The sequence below is a fragment of the Mastigoproctus giganteus genome, chromosome 10 (assembly GCF_048544385.1).
Source record: "Mastigoproctus giganteus isolate SK-2022 chromosome 10, ASM4854438v1, whole genome shotgun sequence".
Lineage (NCBI taxonomy): Eukaryota > Metazoa > Arthropoda > Arachnida > Uropygi > Thelyphonidae > Mastigoproctus > Mastigoproctus giganteus.
Window position 1 is genome coordinate 163,071,860 of NC_143584.1, and position 19,939 is coordinate 163,091,798.

At 37.2% G+C, this 19,939-nt stretch overlaps 1 protein-coding gene across 1 annotated transcript in view; it reads left to right on the forward strand.

Moving 5' to 3' along the window:
* The window catches only part of LOC150079440 (polypeptide N-acetylgalactosaminyltransferase 13-like), a 111,892-nt gene that overhangs the window by 56,637 nt on the left and 35,316 nt on the right, over positions 1–19,939 (forward strand). Inside the window, exon 7 of the mRNA XM_090383718.1 lies at positions 7,467–7,584. Coding sequence (XP_090239844.1) covers positions 7,467–7,584 — 118 coding nt within the window. The remainder of the gene's footprint in view (positions 1–7,466; positions 7,585–19,939) is intronic.

The window sequence follows — 19,939 nt, forward strand, 5'->3', positions numbered from 1 at the left end:
CCTTTTGTGCCCTTAAAAGATGATATCCGCTCTACAATGTCATCAACCTTTGACCCTGGTCCTGTTCCACCTATCCTTTTCACAAAGCATGTTCCCCGTTTCCCTGACAATAGTGACCAACAACTACTAGTTCCTGTGGGACCAGTGCATTCTGCTTTGGGGTTGCTGCTGTGTTGCGTGATGACCAAGGTCAAGCTCTGGCATTGATGTGGGCAGCTGAGAGCTTGATGGGCCCCTCAATTTAGATTCTTCAAGGGCATCCATCCTGTCCTTCAAGCTCTCATATAGGCCCATAATAACGCTGAGTTGTCACCTGATTTCCTTACATCGCGCACACACAAAGACATTTCCCCATGGCAATATGTCCCGTACCTGATTTCTCCACAAACATCATGCAAGCAGTGCATTTTAAAGGGCTGTGATTCAGAGGGCAACTGCCCCCTTCTCAGTTCTCCCCTGAGCCACATCATCCCATTAGCTTAAGCCTTTTGCTTTGCTGCTCTGGTCTGATTTCAATTTAATTTCAATAAAATTTCAATTTCAGTACAAAATTATAACCCTAAACTTGTATTCCAACACAGTTATAACGCCACATATATTTTTCAGTATCGAGTATTATCTACAAGTTCCATTTATATAACTTCCATATCAAGTTATGTATTAATTAATTATGTTATGTTTGTAATCTAAGTCGTTATATGTATTTAGTTAAAAAGTACAATTTAATTGACAATGAAGTTTAACAAGAGTAATATATTTTACTGATTAATCGACTATATTATATACTATACTAAGCTTACGCTATCTAGTTTGGTATATAACGTTGTATCGTATAACAGTGGCGGCAACTTACGAACGGTAAATCTACAGACACTTAAGAATTAATTAACTTCCAAATCTCGCTGTCTCAATTCAGAATAAACTAAGGATCCTAACTAGGTCTATAAGCTAATTATAGAAAATAATTTGATATAACAATTGGTCAATAAAGCAGCTAAATATGGCTAAAAACTTCTCGTTCAGTGGAGACTTCTCTATTCCAGGAGCACTAAAAAACTTCGCCTGCACAAGGCTACTCTCGTTCTCAATTTTGTATGGTTTCCGCACATTTATAGAATTACAGTTTAGTTTCATTTCAAGTGTTTCAGCTATTAACAGTTTTATGTATTCATTTTGTGTATTAATTACTTTAGCCTCGTTAAAAAGAAAAACATGGTTCTCTTGGATGGCGTGAAAGGAAAGTTCAAATGTACCTGTCCTTTTTGCCCTCAGAGATGCCTGGTGCTGTTGTAAATGCATCAAAAGATAATTTTGGGTAGAACCGATGTAAAAGGATTTGCATTCTCCACAAGCAATGTTATAGACTGTATTGATTCGCTCCATATTACAGACTGAGGTTGGTTTCCTCACCCCCAGTATTGTCTGGAGTTTACTTGTCGGTTGTGCAACTATTTTGAATTCTGTATTTTTAAAAATTTTAATAAACTGTTCATACTATTATACATAAGGAACTTTAATAAAATATTTATGTGTAGTGTTCTTACTAAGCTGAACTGATTCAGATTTTGGTTTTGCCTGTCACTGAATATTCCTAATTATACATAGTGTATATCCCCTGTTTAAAAATCTTGTAAGTTCCCTGAGTTCGTCATTGAGAGTTTCTTGTGTAGAACTGCATCTGTAAGTATTATAAAATTGGTTAAAAATGATATTCCTTTTATACGTAAAAGGTTTTTTTTTCTCATCATTGACTCTTGTTAATGTAAAGTTAAGAAAATTTATAGAGTTCTCACCTGGTTTTTCCTTTTCCAAACTGAATTTAAGTCTTGTGTGTATATTATTAAAAGAACACATAAGATTATTTACGTTGTCTTCATGTGAAATACAGGATATCATCTAAGTAACTACCATAAAATGTTAACCCAGGAATATAAGGATTTAAGTGTAATTGCTCGATAGAGTTAAGATAACCCTTTTACAGAGTTCTACACAAGAAACTCTTAATGACGAACACAGGGAACTTACAATAAGATTTTAAAGAGGGGATATACACTAGGTATAATTAGGAACATTCAGTGACAGGTGAAACAAAAATCCAAATTGGTTCCTCCTAGTAAGAACACTACACATAAATATTTTATTAAAGTTCCTTATGTACAACAATGGTATGAACAGTTTATTAACATTTTTAAAAATACAGAATTCAAAATAGTTGCACAACTATTTTGAATTCTGTATTTGTAAAGTTGACAAGTAAACTCCAGACAATATCGAGGGCAAAGGAAACCAACCTCAGTCTCTAACATGGAGCAAACCAATATAGTCTTCAGTCCTTGAGGTTGTCACAGACATTCTCTCAGATATGCCAGATAAGCTGTACTTGCTACCTGTGAGTCTAAAACTAAAAGTTAAACTTTTAGTTTTAGTTATAATGATGGAACTGATATTTGGGTAACACTCAAGCCAAGTGGACCCAATTTCGGCGAAGTCCGGACGGTCTGTGACAGCCAAATCCTCTGCTTGCACCTTCACGATGGTGGGACTGTTAGTAATCCTGGATATAACCTCCATGCACAAGTACATGGTGGGTGACCATCCAGATGTGAATGAACGTAAGCAGCGGTAGAGGTGTGACGCCCACACCACATGGAGGAATGCCGCCCCTTTATGTTACCAGGCAGTACTAGGTGGTAGATGACTCTCATCAACCGGTGCAATACCACCATTTTGCTTATTGGAGGCTTGAAGTGGTGGAACCCATGTTTAGTCTCTAGAGCTAAGTTCTGGTCAACCCTTTCCCATCTCTTCCATCATGCAGTATGATTGACTTTTGAGGTTATGATGAACATCCCTTTGAGTACTGCGTACAGGTCTGAAGGCCTCATTTTTAGGAAGGATGTCGATTTGCTTGAGCGTGTATAGAGAAGGGCAACAAGATTGGTGAGGGGAGTGAAGGGATCCTCTTACCAAGAGAGGCTAAAGTTCTGCAAATTGCAGTGGCTGCAGACTAGGCACCTGCGTGGTGATCTGATTGAGGTGTATAAGGCCTTGAATGGGTTGAGCACACTGAATTCTGATGGGATCCTTCCACTTGTTCAGATTACGACCCTAAGGGGGCATAAATTCAAATTAAGAAAAGACGGATGTAGAATAGATGTGCGGAAATTTGCCTTTAGCCAGCGGGTGGTTAATTGCTGGAACAAATTGTCGTGGAAGTTGATAGGTTGAATAAATTTAAGGAGGAACTGGACAGGCATTTGGAGGGAATGGTGTTTTTTTTTTTTTTTTTGGCTGATGCTACATAAGCTCATACACTTGCTTTCTTGCATCATATGCCACTACTACTACATTGCTTGTGGGGAATGCAACTCTTTTTACATCGGTTCTACCCAAAATTATCTTTCGATGCATTTACAACGACACCGGGCATTTGTGAGGGTGAAAAGGACAGGTGCATCTGAACTTTCCTTTCACGCCATCCAGGAAAACCATGTTTTTCTTTTTAATGAGGCTAAATTAATTAATACACAATGAATACATAAAACTGTTAATAGCTGAAACATTTGAAATGAAACTAAACGGTACTAATTTTAAAGTATAAGAGAGTGGATATTGTTTAAATTATTACTTTACTTGTGAGCACGGTTCATAACCGAAATACCTTGTCATGTATAAAGAAGTCTAGTCAAAAATATTTTAATATAGCATTAGCAAAGGCACATGATGCAAGAAAGCAAGCTTATATAGCATCAGTCAAAAAAAAAAAAAAAAAAAAACCCCTTATTTCACCCATCTACTCGCTCCAAATGTTTGTCAAGTTTTGCTTTGAATCTATTTAAGCTATCAACTTCTACAAAGACAGATGGAAGTTTGTTCCAGCAATCAACCACCTGCTGGCTAAAGGCAAACTTCCGCACATCTGTCCAACAACAGTCTTTCCTCAATTTTAATTTATGCCCTCTCAGGCGATTTATTCTGAGCAAGAGGAAGAATCCCATCAGCATTGAGCTTGCTCAAACCATTCAAGGCTTTATACACTTCAATCAGATCACCTCACAGGTGCCTAGTCTCCAGACACTGTAATTTGCAAAACTTAAGCCTTTCTTCGTAAGAGCAACCCTTTGTTCCATTCACTAATCTTGTTGCACTTCTCTGTACTCGTTCCAACATCTCTACATCCTTCTTAAAATGAGGCCTCCAGACCTGTATACAGTACTCAAGGTACTGTATACAGGTCTGGACCATTGCCTTATACAAGGGAATAATCACCTCCTTATCCCTGCTAGAAAAATTCCTGTATATCATTGACAAGACACCTTGAGCTATTCTTGCAGACCATTTGCACTGCTCAGAAAACTTCATATCTGCCTGCACAATTACACCCAGGTTCTTTTCATTCTCTACCACTGTCAGTGTGGTACCACAGAGTTCATACTTTACTCTGGGATTACTGCTTCCTATATGTAGTACTTTACATTTGTCAGTGATAAACTTCATTTGCCGCCTCTCAGCCCATCTGCTTAACTTTTCTAGATCCTGTTGCAGCAGTGTACTGTCATTAGTGTCATTAATAACCCTACCAACCTTTGTATTGTCTGCAAACTTGGACATTAAGTCTGATATACCATCATCAGTATCATTTATAAATACAGAAAACAACAATGGACCCAACACTGAACCCTGAGGGACTCCACTAATAACATTAGTCCACAAAGAGCAGTGTCCATTGATTACCACTCTTGTCTTCTCCCACTCAACCATCCCTTTATCCATAGCAGCAATTTTCCTCCAATGCCACACTGCTCCAATTTGTGCAGCAGTTTTCCATGTGCAACAGTATCAAAGGCTTTTCTAAGGTCCAAATATATGATATCAAAGTTATTCTTTACATCCAGTTCCTTTGTGACTACATCATAGTATCCAATCAAATTAGCCAGACAAGACTTCCCCTTAACAAACCCATGCTGTGTCCGAGCTATAACTGAAGTCTTGTCTAGATGATCCCGCAGTGCTTCTTTAACCAGTGCCTCCATTAATTTCCCTGGAACAGAAGTTAAACTAACAGGTCTGTAATTACCTGTCTCTCCCTTTGATCCTCCTTTGTGGATTGGGGTCACATTTGCACATCTCCAGTCCATGGGTACCTCCCCTGAATCCAGGGAAGCTCTCATAATTATGGCTAAGGGTTTCCTTACTTCCTTTGCCGCCTCCTTTAATATAACTGGATAGATTCCATCCACCCTAAGTGCCTTCCTTGTGTTTACCTTCAGCAATTTCTCCTCCACTTTACTCTCAGTTATTACAAGATTATCTAGCTTACTGCCAGAGTTGAATACATCTCTGGCATTCCCCCTCCCTGAATAATTCCTCATGTATAATGTCAATGCAAAATATTCATTTAGATTGTTAGCTACCTGAACAGGATCATCAACGGTTGAACCATTGATATCAAGTGGACCAATCTGGTTCATCCCCTTCCTTCTAGAGTTTACATAAGTAAAGAACTCTTTGCTGTTTTTCTTTGCATCCTTTGCCAAAAATTTCTCGTAATCTGCCTTCGCCTGCCTAACCTCCTTTGTAACTTGGTTACAGACCAGCCTGTATCTATCATAAGCTTCTGTGTCACGTGTTAATTTATATGTATCCCATGAAACTAGGATAGTTTGACAATTGTCTTCTGTTTCTAGTCTATCATTGCTGTTTGGGTTTAGTTTGTTTTAGATTGGTGTACATGGGCTATACTTTGCTCTTCCTTGGTTGCAGTAAGTAGACAATGGGAATTGAAGACAAGATTAGTTTTATAAAAAAAAATGCATAATTTTACAATCTTTTAATGAGGATATTTTTGCATTATTAACTTAGATCTTTTATATTATATTATATTAACAGGATCAGTTTGATGTGAGCATCAGGTGAAGAAATTTCCTACAAAAAGGTATGATCTATCTTATTTTAACAAAGCCAAACATATGCTTCTGGTTTGAGGAAAAGGTTTCACAATTGGCTTAGCTGTTGCAGAGTCCAGATCTGATTCCAACAGAATATGTAACAAAACTATCAAGGTGTAACAGAGGTATAAGTATGGATGGATAGCAGTTGTGGCCTATGTGTTTAAAAAGACTGAGGTTTACTGTGGTTTGTACAAGAAGCAAGTTTCCTATTTTTGGACTTTTTAAAATTGATTTTGCATTTATTATTAACTTGTTTTTGACTATTCCAAGCTTTAAAGTAGGCAGAAGATTAAGCTGAAGATTTTAATTGAAGCCAATTGCGATATACTTTATAGTGAACAATTAGAAATCCGAGGTTATATTTCTTCCCGTGTGGGACAGAACTGTATGTATAGCTTAACTTTTATAGTTTTATGAAATTCTTCCCTCTTCATTCTAATTGTGGTGAGAAGGAGGATATGTACAAAGCTTAATATTTGCAGGTCTCTTGTCAGTAATGACTTTGTACATTGTTTTTTAAGAATTATAGTTTGCAGTTTTAATTCATAAATTTTTTTTTTGTTTTTTAATTTAATACCTGGCTTCCTACCAAATCAATGAAGTGACATTTACTATGGAAAAGGCTGTATTGGGAAGTGACAGGAAATTTCCATATTCTGGAAATATATTTGATAATGTAAATGTCCGAAATCTTGTAAATCCTGGGATTTACCAATTCACTTTGGTAAAAGCCTGAAATTTCCATTATCTGACCGAAGTGCTATGTATATTAGGCTCTCTGAACATAGTGAATAACTCTGCAGGGATAAGAAATATATCTCCTCTGTTCCCTTTTTTTTTTTTTTTTTTTATTAAAAAAGTGAATGAACCAGGATATTATTTTATTACTTCTCTTCATGGCACTCTCTAATTATTACTTCTGTGATACTTAAACAAGGACATAAGGGAGGATATATTCCCTATCCCTGAAAGATTATTGGTAACAATGTGAAAAGGGAAGCAGTGATAATTTTCTGGTTCATTCATTTTCCAATTTTTAAAAAAGGACATAGGGAGGATATACTCCTCTCCTTGCAACATTATCTATTACATATTCACTATATTCCAAAAAAAAGTGAATATGCTACCTGGACCATCTTGCAGGGAGAGGAAATATAATCCCCCTCCCCCATGCTCTTGTTTAAAAGTTAAGAAAATGAATGAATGAACCATTGATGTGGAATATTTAGTTAAGAATATTAACAAATTTCAGATAGGAAAATTTGGCAATTAAAAGAAATTTATTTAATTTTGTTAAAGTTATTGATCACTCATTTAGACGAGTAGTTCTTGATTTTCATGGTCTGCTGTCTCAGATTTTATTTTTTGCAGATCTTCCTCTAAAAACAACAATTTATATAAATTACAGGGTTTGAAAACATATCATTGGTAAATGAGCTTCAGAAAATTTTAATATTTTATCATTATTCTTTTCTATGTTTGTTGACTAAAATTCTTATTTTAATGTACATGCAGAACTCCCACAATGGCAGGGGGACTATTTTCAATCGACCGTGATTATTTTGAAGAGCTAGGAAAATATGACGAAGGCATGGATATTTGGGGAGGTGAAAATTTGGAGCTTTCATTTAGGGTAGGTTATATATTTAAATGCTTTACTCTTGCTCTGTTTTCTTAATACATTGTAAATGTTAATATTTCTTAAAAATTAAAACTTTAATTTAAATCTGTCTTACATGTAGTCTGTTGTAGGCACACTTCCTTAACTCTAAGGAATGTAGAGAAACAGTGGAATTTAGAATTTGTCCATTACCCATCTGTGATTTGTATTGAATAACCGTAACATTTAAAAAACTAAAATTGTCTTGTGTTCATGTCTTAATACAGGTTTGTGCAGATTAACCGTGAAACTAAATTATATGCCAAGGCATGATTGTAAATTTGCAAATAAAATGATAAGCAACATTTTAAAAGCATAAAGTTTATTGAACATGATAAAATATCACATTTTATAGATTTAATATGGTAATCTTGCATTTAAACAGCATGATCCAGTTCTACCTTTGTCAGTAGATGGTGTAACTGCCTTGTTTAATTTTGCAATGTATCAATACCATACTCTTCATTATATAGATTTATCTGAAGAATGACTTTCTTTAAAAAAAAAAAAAAAAAAAGGGGGAGAAAATAAAATAGAATCATAACATATTACATATAATTGTATTAAAACAATATATTGGAATCTATATCTGCAATAAAGCCTCTGAGGTTGGGATTATTCATACCACCAATTTTAAACACACACACCAACCGTTTATGACTGATTGAATAATGAAATAAAATAAAATAAAATGATAGAAAAGACTGTAAAATAATATTTGCAAAAAACTTTTAATTATTTACAAAAAACTAAACTATAACAAAAGTAAAAAAGTTAAAATGCATTAAAATATAAATATAAAAGCGATAAAAAGACAATAAAAAACACTACTAGAGCTTTCGGAGGTGTCTTCCTCCTTCCTCAGTAATAGTGAGACTTAAACGACACATCCTTAAATACCAGGTTCACGGCACACGTGGATGACCAGGCGCATACTCAGCATTCCTTTCACTTGTACCAGAACCGGAAGTGGTCTGGACATGTGGAAAATTAAAACGTTTATCTCTTGTCAAAACCACCGCCTCAAAAAGGGGGTGAAGCCTAACTCCCCTGTCTCTGTTTATACTATTGTTACCAGAGAATCCAATCCACAGACTTTCCAGCCACTTGCGGTCCCAGAATCTATGCGCCCGGTCAAGGATGACAGCGTTGTCGGGGGAGATCTGGTGTTGTTTTTCCCAATAGTGCTCGGCAATGACGGATTTATTGAGCTCTGCGGTCCGTATCGCTCGTGAATGTTCCCCCCCCTCACGAGCGATACGGACCGCAGAGCTCAACCTGGTATTTAAGGATGTGTAGTTTAAGTCTCACTATTACTGAGGAAGACACCTCCGAAAGCTGTAGTAGTGTTTTTTATTGTCTTTTTATCGCTTTTATATTTATATTTTAATGCATTTTAACTTTTTTACTTTTGTTATAGTTTAGTTTTTTGTAAATAATTAAAAGTTTTTTGCAAATATTATTTTACAGTCTTTTCTGTCATTTTATTTTATTTTATTTCATTATTCAATCAGTCATAAACGGTTGGTGTGTGTGTTTAAAATTGGTGGTATGAATAATCCCAACCTCAGAGGCCTTATTGCAGATATAGTTAATGTTTATGGCCATACAGTTTTGCGGCACATCCGAAGGTTCCAGAGATGTAGCATAGCTGAGTCCAAACAGCAACAGCACTTAAGGTTTGCCTACCGTTGCAGGGATCATAATCTTATGCCACATGGATTTAGGATCAAGGCACCATTTAAAGATGCCTGTTTGTCCAGGATTATCACATGGTATCAAAAGAAGGTTTTGAATACATGGATTCAGAAACTTCATGATGACTTGAGACATAGTAGGAGATTGATTGATGTAGCATTAGGTGATATTAGTAGTAGATTGTCCCCCCCTACACCTGATAGGTGTGAAGAGGTTAGTTCTGGAGAGGACGAATAGGATTACCTATTCATATAAACAGAGACATATTAGGAAGTTTCACACGTTATTAGAGGAGCAGTCCACTGTATTTAGGGGTAGCGACCATTCCAACTTTATTCAGAATTTAAGTGGCAAATCGTTAACCCAAGAACAAGAGAGACTATTGGCTCTTGGACCTAAGTTTGCATTGCTACCCCCTAAACCTCCAATTACCGAAACATCTATGGGTATTGAGAGGGAAATTAGCAAGTTACCTGAACATATTGCTAATCAAATTCGTGTTAAAGCTGTCGCCATCCTGGGCCAAGCAAAAACGATTGCTCCAAATCTTACCCCGAAACAGAAGAAAGCACTAGAAGAACTTAAACGGGACGAAGATATTATAATCCTACCAGCAGATAAAGGCAGATCAACTGTGGTATTAAACAAAGAAGATTACCACAAGAAAGCGTTAGACTTATTAGGTGATAATTGTACTTATAAGATTGTCCACAGAAACCCCTTGGCTAGCTTAGAACAGCGTGTAAATAAGATGCTACTTTCCTGGCTAAGAATGGAAAAGATTCCAAAGGACAAGTATTGGTCCATGCATGCAACAGGGTGTCGACTGCCCAGATTTTATGGGTTACCTAAGACACACAAGGAGAATGTTCCATTACGGCCCATAGTTTCCTTCATTGGTAGCCCTACGTATGCTTTATCAAAATATCTGGCGCAGGTGATTTCCCCGGTTGTGAGGCGGTCCGCGTTGGTCATTGGAGACAGTGCGGAATTTGTGAACTTTGTAAGGAGTCAAGAAATAGGGGAGGACGAGATGATGATGTCATTAGATGTTATATCATTATTTACGTGTATCCCCATAGCACATGGGGTAGAATGTGTAAGGTTGGCTTTACAAAAGGATAATACTTTAAGTGCTAGATCCCACCTAAACATAGAAGATATATGTGGTGCTGTTGAATTATGTATTTCTAGTACAACCTTGGTTTTCCAAGGAGTGATGTATAAACAGGTTCACGGTACAGCCATGGGTTCTCCAATCAGCACCATTGTTGCAAATCTGGCTATGGAGGAATTTGAGAATAGGGTTTTCGCAAGATTGGAGTTCCCTATGCGTAAGTGGAAACAATATGTTGATGACACGTTTACTATTGTAAAGAAGGGGAGAGAGGAAGATGTGGTCTCGTTTCTCAATGGTTTCTCTCCCTTTATAAAATTTACCTCGGAGGTAGAAATAGATGGTACCCTCCCATTTCTGGACATAATGGTATATAGGGAAGGCCCCAGACTTAGAACTAAGGTTTTTAGGACACCAATGTGTAGGGGCCAGTACACACATTATAGGACGGCACAGACTGTCCAACATAAAAATAGTGTGGCCAGAGCACTTTTGGGTAGGGTGAGAACACATTGCAGTACCCCTGAGGAGGGGGAGAAGGAAATTAGGCAAATCACGGCGGATCTTATGAGGTGCGGTTACCCCCAGAGGGTCATTGATGAATACAACAGAGAGGAAGAGCCCAATCGGGTAGTTCCGCCTGTACCGCTTACCACAATGTATGTTCCCTACTATCCGGGCCTGTCAGATTGCATTGCGAGGATGCTTCGCGACTTTCAGACACGCTGTGTGCAGCTTCCGGGCCGGAGGTTGCACACAGTAGTGTCACAGGTCAAAGACCCCATTACTAGGGATTCTAGTAGTGGGTTCGTATATGAGATCACATGCCCGGAGTGTGGGGAATGTTACGTGGGGGAGACAGGACGGCGTCTCAAGGACGTCTGGGGGAACATTCACGAGCGATACGGACCACAGAGCTCAATAAATCCACCATTGCCGAGCACTATTGGGAAAAACAACACCAGATCTCCCCCGACAACGCTGTCATCCTTGCCCGGTCAAGGATGACAACGCTGTCATCCTTGACCGGGCGCATAGATTCTGGGACCGTAAGTGGCTGGAAAGTCTGTGGATTGGATCCTCTGGTAACAATAGTATAAACAGAGACAGGGGAGTTAGGCTTCACCCCCTTTTTGAGGCGGTGGTTTTGACAAGAGATAAACGTTTTAATTTTCCACGTGTCCAGACCACTTCCGGTTCTGGTACAAGTGAAAGGAATGCTGAGTATGTGCCTGGTCATCCACATGTGCCGTGAACCTGGTATTTAAGGATGTGTTGTTTAAGTCTCACTATTACTGAGGAAGGAGGAAGACACCTCCGAAAGCTCTAGTAGTGTTTTTTATTGTCTTTTTATCGCTTTTATATTTATATTTTAATGCATTTTAACTTTTTTACTTTTGTTATAGTTTAGTTTTTTGTAAATAATTAAAAGTTTTTTGCAAATATTATTTTACAGTCTTTTCTGTCATTTTATTTTATTTTATTTCATTATTCAATCAGTCATAAACGGTTGGCGTGTGTGTTTAAAATTGGTGGTATTGGAATCTACATGCAAATACTTAGAGATGCATGTGTTGCAATGTATTATTATTATCATGCATAATCATGTAATTATGCATGATAATATATTATTATTAAATTAATATAATAATAAAAATATTGTAACTTGTAAATGCTGCTATAATCCATAATTCTCACTAATGCCTGTGAGGCGCTTGGAAAAAACATTCATTTTTAAAAAGGTTTCTAAACATAAAAAGATTCTCTTCAGTTTGCATTTTACATGCATCTACATGCTTTCTTATTCTTAGTGTGGACATAGCATTCTGTGGATCAGTGAAGTTTGTTTGGTGAATGGTGATGGAGTGCTGTTATACTCCATTCACTATTTGATTGATATTTGCATACACCAGAAATAATCCATAGAAATAATGTGGCTGTTTGGTAGAATGTAGTGCAGCATCAGTGCATCCAGCATGGCTCTCCTTCTGTCTGCAACCTCTACCAGGAAACACCTGAATTGCATTCAGTACCACTGAAGACCCAGTGCCCATTGTGGCACTGCTCTCTGTGGTACTTCTGTGAAAAAACTTTATCCCATTAATTTTAATGATAGTGGACTTGCCATTCTCGACTATGCCACCAATCTCTCTGAATACGGTTTTCATTCTTTGCAACAAAAATTTGACTAATCAGTGGTAGCTGCTATTTGCAGGAAATCAGCCTCGTGTTCAATTACATCAGGTTATTACAAAATTATGCTTATTGATTTTGTAATAAGAGCAAAATGGAGGAGAAATTGTCGAAGTTAAACATAAGAAAGGCACCTGGGGTGGATGGGATCTATCCAGTTATATTAAAGGAGGAGGAAAAGGAAGTAAGCAAACCCTTGCCATAATTATGAGAGAATCTTTAGACTCAGGGGAGGTCCTCACTGACTGGAGATGTGCAAATGTATCCCAAATTCACAAAGGGGGATCGAAGGGTGACATGAGTAATTACAGACCAGTTAGCTTAACTTCTGTTCCGGGTAAAATAATGGAGTCACTGGTTAAAGATGCATTGCAGGATCATCTAGACAAGACTGCAGCATTAATTCAGACACAGCATGGGTTTGTTTATTAAGGGAAAGTCTTGTCTGACAAATTTGATAGGATATTATGATGTGATTACAAAGGAACTGGATGCAAAAAATAATTTTGATATCATATATTTGGATTTCAGGAAAGCTTTTGACACTGTTGCGCATGGAAGACTATTGCACAAATTGGAGCAGAATGGTATTAAGGGTAAGTTGCTACAATGGATAAAAGGATGGTTGAGTGGGGAAAGGCAGAGGGTGGTAATCAATGAGTGCTGCTCTTAGTGGACTAATATTATTGGTAGAGTCCCACAGAGTTTGGTGTTGGGTCCACTGTTGTTTTGTATATTTATCAATGATATTGATGAAGGTATATCAGGCTTAGTGTCGAAGTTTGCAGATGATACAAAGGTTGGCAGGGTTGTTAATGACAGCAATGGCAGTGTGCTACTGCAACAGGATCTAGAAAATTTGGGCAGATGGGCTGAGAAGTGGCAACTGAAGTTTAACCTTGACAAATGCAAAGTACTGCATATGAGTAGAAGTAACCCCAGAGAAGCGTACCAACTGTGTGGTACTACACTTAAGGTGGTAGAAAATGAAAAAGACATGGGAGTAATTGTGCAGTCAGATATGAAGTTTTCTGAGCAATGCAGACAGGCTGCCAGGGCAGGTCATGGGGTTTTGTCAATGATAAATAGGAATTTTGCTAGCAGGGAAAAGGAGGTGATTGTCCCTCTGTATAAGGCAATGGTCAGGCCACGCCTTGAGTACTGCGTACAGGTCTGGAGGCCTCATTTTAAGAAGGATGTAGATTTACTTGAGCGTGTACAGAGAAGGGCAACAAGATTGGTGAGGGTAATGAAGGGATCCTCTTACCAAGAGAGGCTTAAGTTCTGCAAATTTCAGTGGCTGGAGACTAAGCACCTGTGCAGTGATCTGATTGAGGTGTATAAGGCCTTGAATGGGTTGAATACACTGAATTCTGATGGGATTCTTCCACTTGTTCAGATTACAAACCTAAGGGGACATAAATTCAAATTAAGGAAAGACAGATGTAGAGTAGACGTGTGGAAATTTGCCTTTAGCCAGCGGGTGGTTAATTGCTGGACCAAACTTCCATCTGTTGTTGTGGAAGTTGATAGGTTAAATAAATTTAAGGAGGAACTGGACAAACATTTAGAGGGAATGGTTGTGTGAATTTTTTTTTTTTTTTTTTTTTTTTGGCTGATGCTGCATAAGCTTATACACTTGCTTTCTTGCATCACATGCCACTAGTACTACATGCTGAGGTATGTCAAGTACCCAACAGTAAATCACAAGTACAGTCTCCTGCAATGTTAGAAAGCTGCCAGCAAAGAAGGAATTATGTCAAACGTTTCTCCTAATATATACTGCATTTTCATCTCATACTGTCCTTTGTTTCAGCCATACTTATTTAACTAACCTGTTTGTTCTCAATTGGACAAAGTTGACAGTTTATAATTAATCGCATCCATGCCAACCATCTAAAATCCATTTTCATATTTTGTTTCACACAAGATGAAATCCTCCACTTTACTTCTTGAATATCTGTGACTGGCAGCAATTCTTTATATAGCACAATTAGTTTAACTGTCTCCCTGTCATGATGATTAAGTGATATAAGCATCTAGCATTTCCCTTTGTTTTCATATTGATAGAAACACTTAGATATGTGGCGCCTCCGTAGCCAGGTGGGAAGGAGCAGCAGTGCGTAGCACACGCTTCTTGATTAGACCAGGGTTCGAGCCTGTCACCACCAAATATGGAGGATGTGGAAAGGTCAGGGAATGACCACCGCATATCCCGGAGCAATATGGCCTTAGTTGCTAATGCTCGTAAAAAACCAAATAACTAACTAACTAACTAACATATGTAATGAGATGTTTTTTAATTATGTAACATTAAAAATATATAATTATGGTGAAAGGTTACATTTATATTTTATGTTAATATACACTAAAACATAATTATAACGATTATAATTAAAGGTTCATATTTAAGTTTTTCTGTGAAAACAGAAAAAAAGATAAACACCTGATGCTTATATCTCTTTAATCATTGTTATTAACATGTATAATTAGTGATCATTGTGGCAGGAAGATAAATAGTTAAAGAAATTGTACTGATTAAAGAATTGCCACCAGTCTGGATACGCGGGAAGTAAAGTGGGGAATTTCAAGATTTGCGTGAAATAGTTTCAAATGGTTGACATGGCATTTAATTATAAATAATAATCAGTTGTGTCCAATGTACATCAAACTGAGTTTGTATTAGTAGTGCAGCAGCACCAGCCAAAAAAAAAAACCCATGTGTCTGACTATACATGCCCTCATATAATTTAATATTTTGTTTAGCTCTTAGAGAGGATGAACAAGTTGTTGTTTGTTGTTATTTAGTTTTTAGGAGCATTAGCAACTAAGGCCATATTGCTCTGGGGATATGCGGTGGTCATTCCCTGATTTTTCCGCATCCTCCATATTTGGTGGGCACGGGCTCAAACCCCGGTCTAATCAAGAAGCGCGTGCTACGCACTGCTGCTCTTGCCCACCTGGCTATGGAGGCGCCGATGAACAAGTAATGTGGGAAGTGTGTTTTTTTTTTTTTTTTTCTTCTTCTCTCTGTCTCTTTTTTTTTCTGTTGCTGTATAAGCTTGCTTCTTTGCACATCGTTTTCCACTGTTAATATTAATAGTTTCTGCAAGTTGGATACAGCAGACTATGGGCATCTCTCACTTAGCACTCTTAATTGGGCCCATGAAAACAGAGTGCTAAGTGAATCCGCATTAAGCAGGGGGTGATTCATTCATAGACTATTATAGTCTGAAATTATTTACATTATGTAAATAAATTTAACTTGTTGGCATGACCCATATTTATGGTTGATTTTAAGGTACCATTTCTCTATACAACAATATTAAATGTAGCAGAAATATTTAAAGCTTTAAATATAAAATTTAAGTGCATAAATCATGTGATAAAACATAAATATAGTATATGTTCAATGAAATGCAAGGACAATTACTTTAAAATTATGCAGTTTTGTATATATACTGGACTCACATTATTTATAATAGCATCTTGTGATACTGTTGAATTTTTAAATTCGGGATGGCGCTACATTTAGTGCCATCCCAAATTTAAAATCACTTGATCTGTTTGAGGCCATTTTAAAACAAAGAGAAGTTGAAACTCCCTACATGATAAGCAAAAATCAATCACTCAGATACAAAATGCACATAAACTATATGTAAACCAAAACTAAACTGAAAACAGCATCAGCATTTTTGAGCAGTGCTACTAAGTACTGCGCAGCACAAAGTACTCCGAGTACTACTCAAAGTACTAATTAGAATCCCCAAGTGAGCTCTCTCATTTCAATAACACCACCGGGCAGGGTGATGTATAAAGCAAATATTTTTGTTATATGCAGGAAAGAATGCAGTGACTACATTGATATATTTTCTGCCTATAGCATTGAATAACCATAGTGTTTTACAGCTATGGACATAAGAAACTTCTGCCACAGAAAAATTAACACAGAAATGTCAATAAACAGATATGTTTCAAATTTTCTTCTTGTTTTAAACTGGAATTCCTTTGCTGCATTTTTGGTTTGACTGAATTATCGGCCATTTTCTTTCAAAATTGGTTGAAATCAGAGAATACAGCTTTGAAGGCAAGTGCTGTGAATTGCTGTTGATTAGAAAATTTAAGAGATTATGATAATTTTATTTTATTTATTTATTTTTTTTTTTTCAACAGAACCTCTCAGGCAGCCAGACACCTCCTAATGGTAACCCCTCCAAGGCATTTGGAGTAAATAGTGCTATTCTGGGAAAACAGAGTGCAGCTCTGGAGAAGAGTATCAAAATATACAGAGTGCTGAGTAAAGCATGCTACACAATTCTAATTAATCATCTACGTGATGTCTGTCTCAAAGCCAATTCTACACGTTGTTTCGTGCAATACTTGAAATCCTCCAATATAGTATTAGTAGTGGCAAATGATGCAAGAAGGCAAGCTTATATGTCTGCTGTATAAGTTTATGTATAATCAACTTCCCAAATAGCTCTGACTAGCAACAATTCTTCATTCGGCACAGTTTCTTTAATTGTGTTAATTAAATAAGTACCCCAACAAAATGGACAGTAAGAGGTGGAAACTGTTGTACATGTAATGTTAAGACAAGTGTTCAAATACCACAGAGGATGTCATCATTTGAGTTGATTATTGACAATTTTGCAAAATGCATAATTTAAACTTGGTGAAATATAAATTCATATAACTTAAAATATCTGAATACAGGGGAGCTGGCCTCTCAACCTTGGGGTAAGGAAATTGCTCATCCAGTGCTCCAAGTTTCCATCCCTATGAGGAGGATTACTTATTATTTGGCATTAAGGCTCTTTTTAAAAACTTGTTGAATTTTTGAAATAGATTATCTTCAATACACTCTCTCTTTCAAGATGCTCTTTTAAATCTACATAACTATTGCAATGAAGCATGACGTGAGGAGCCAGAAAAAGATCCAGATGATTCAGCCAAGACCTCAAATCAGGTTGGTCTGGACTATAGAAAACAAATTCAATCCAAACTGTAACCATGATCTAAGCCTGTAGTCTATTGAAAGAAGGAAGGTAAATCTTTCTTTTTCAAAGTATCTTGCCATATTGACATCAGCTCATTGTTGGTATGCCTCTGCTCAGATGGTACGCTTGCCCCATCAACTGGGCATGATCTTATACACACAGTCTCCGTGGAGAGATTTCTTCTAACACCTTAAACCAAGCCAGCCTGGATCACAAATAGATCTGCTAGCAAGTTACTGGTTATTACACTCAAGGCATCCCTGGATACCATTTGGCAAGGCCAAGTTGTTATGCTCAGAAGTGTGAAATGCTAAGCAGACAAAATATCTTGACTGCACTATTAACAATTCTTGTACACCAGTCTCCAGAGGCATAAGTCATGATATGGAGAAATAAATATTCATAGAGCAGGTTTGGTGACCTACCCTCAACTTCCATTCTGATATGACAGCCCTCCAAAGCCTAGCATACAAGATCATAATCTTGTGCACATTCTAAGAGAAAAATCTCCATTTCTTACAAGAGGTGGCTGAGTCAAACTAAGACAAGCTTTCAACAGTACATCCACCATCTTGGACTTTGAGACAACTAGCTTTGATGACACCATTTGAAAAGCTGTCCCAGAATAGTTGCAACTCTGTCTTCCATTTGTTTTCTGCTGCTCTGGCTACATACTAAAAAGACCAGGTCATCTCCACTCCCTTCGTATTACACTCCAGAGCCATATTAAATGATACTCAACATTGTGGGCATGAACGTAAACCCTTAGAGATGTCCAAGCTCCACGAAGTGTATACCTCCTCAACAAATCTGGTCCTCACAACAGTGTTTCTGTCTGAGAAATGATCTCTTGAGATGGAATATAAATCTCTGGGACAAAGAGCAATTCTAGCTCTGCATAGGATACTGTCCTACCAGGGCATTGAATGCACCCTTGAAGTCTATGAATAAAACCAGGATATCTGCCTCAAATATTCATGCACAGTTTATAACTTTGTAGACTGCATCTCTGTTCTTCCCTCTTCGGCCCATATTGCTTTTCAGAGATTAGGTTCATACTTAAAAATTGCTTGAATATAAAGCATTCAAAACTTTTCCAAAATAAATATTTCTTAGAATCAACCATCCATGAACTTACATGCATAAATCTTTTTTCCATCACTAGAAATATGAATGCCTTTTATAAAGGTATTCACAGTTGGTAGTATTTGGTATCTATGTAGTTTGAGACTAGAAAATGAAAATGGAGATGATAAAACTGCTGGGTAGGTATTATGTTTAAAATTTTGGAAAGCTGGAAATCCCAAAAATAAACTTTCAGGACACCAGGATGAAATACTGAAAACTGGGATGACTGGATACCCTACATTGGGATAAGGGTATGGTTCAGTGGCAAGAAACAGTAGTTATTAATGGAAACTGCTTTTCAGGAGCTGATATAATTAAAGAAATCCCTCCGGGTTCATTATTAGGGCCCTTGCTGCTTTCAGTATTTATTAACGATATTGATGAAGGCATATCAAGTTTACTGATGATACAGAGGTTAACAGGGCAGTTAATAAGAGTAATCAGAATATGCTATTCCACTTCCACCAACACCTGGATACGTTAAGCAGATGGTCTGAAAAGTGGAAATCGACATTGATAAATGCAAGGTACTATATTTGGATAGCAGCATTTCTAGATTTACATACCAATTGGGTGGTTTTATATTGATAAATTCAAGGTACTACATTTGAGTAGCAGTAATCACAGATTTATACCAATTGGGTGGTATCGCATTCAAGATAGCAGAAAATGAAAGAGACCTAGGGATAATTTTACAGTTTGACATGAAGCAGTGCAGACAGGCTGTTACGAACTCATAAGATTCTGTCAGTGATATATAGGAATTTTTCCGGCAGGGGCAATGGTTAGGCTGCATCTTAAATCTTCATTTTAAGAAGGATATAGATCTTTTGAAATTGTGCAGAGAAGCACAACAAGATTAAAAACACAGAAGGGTACTCTTACCCAGAAAGACTTGTTCTGTAAATTGCAACATATGGAAATTAGATGTGTGTGAGGAGTCCTGATTGAAGTGCTTAAGGCTTTAAATGGATTGAGTAAATTAAGTGCTAATGGCATCCTTACCCTTTTTCTGAAACACACACACAAGGGAACATAAATTTAAATTGGAAAAGATGTTTGCAGGATGGATGTGTGAAAATTTGCTTGTTTGGTTGATGCTGTATATAAGGTTGCTTCCTTTCATCATTTTGCTACTAATACTGAAATATGGTTGCCATTTCTGTAGAAGCAATGGCTGAAACCTACAGAA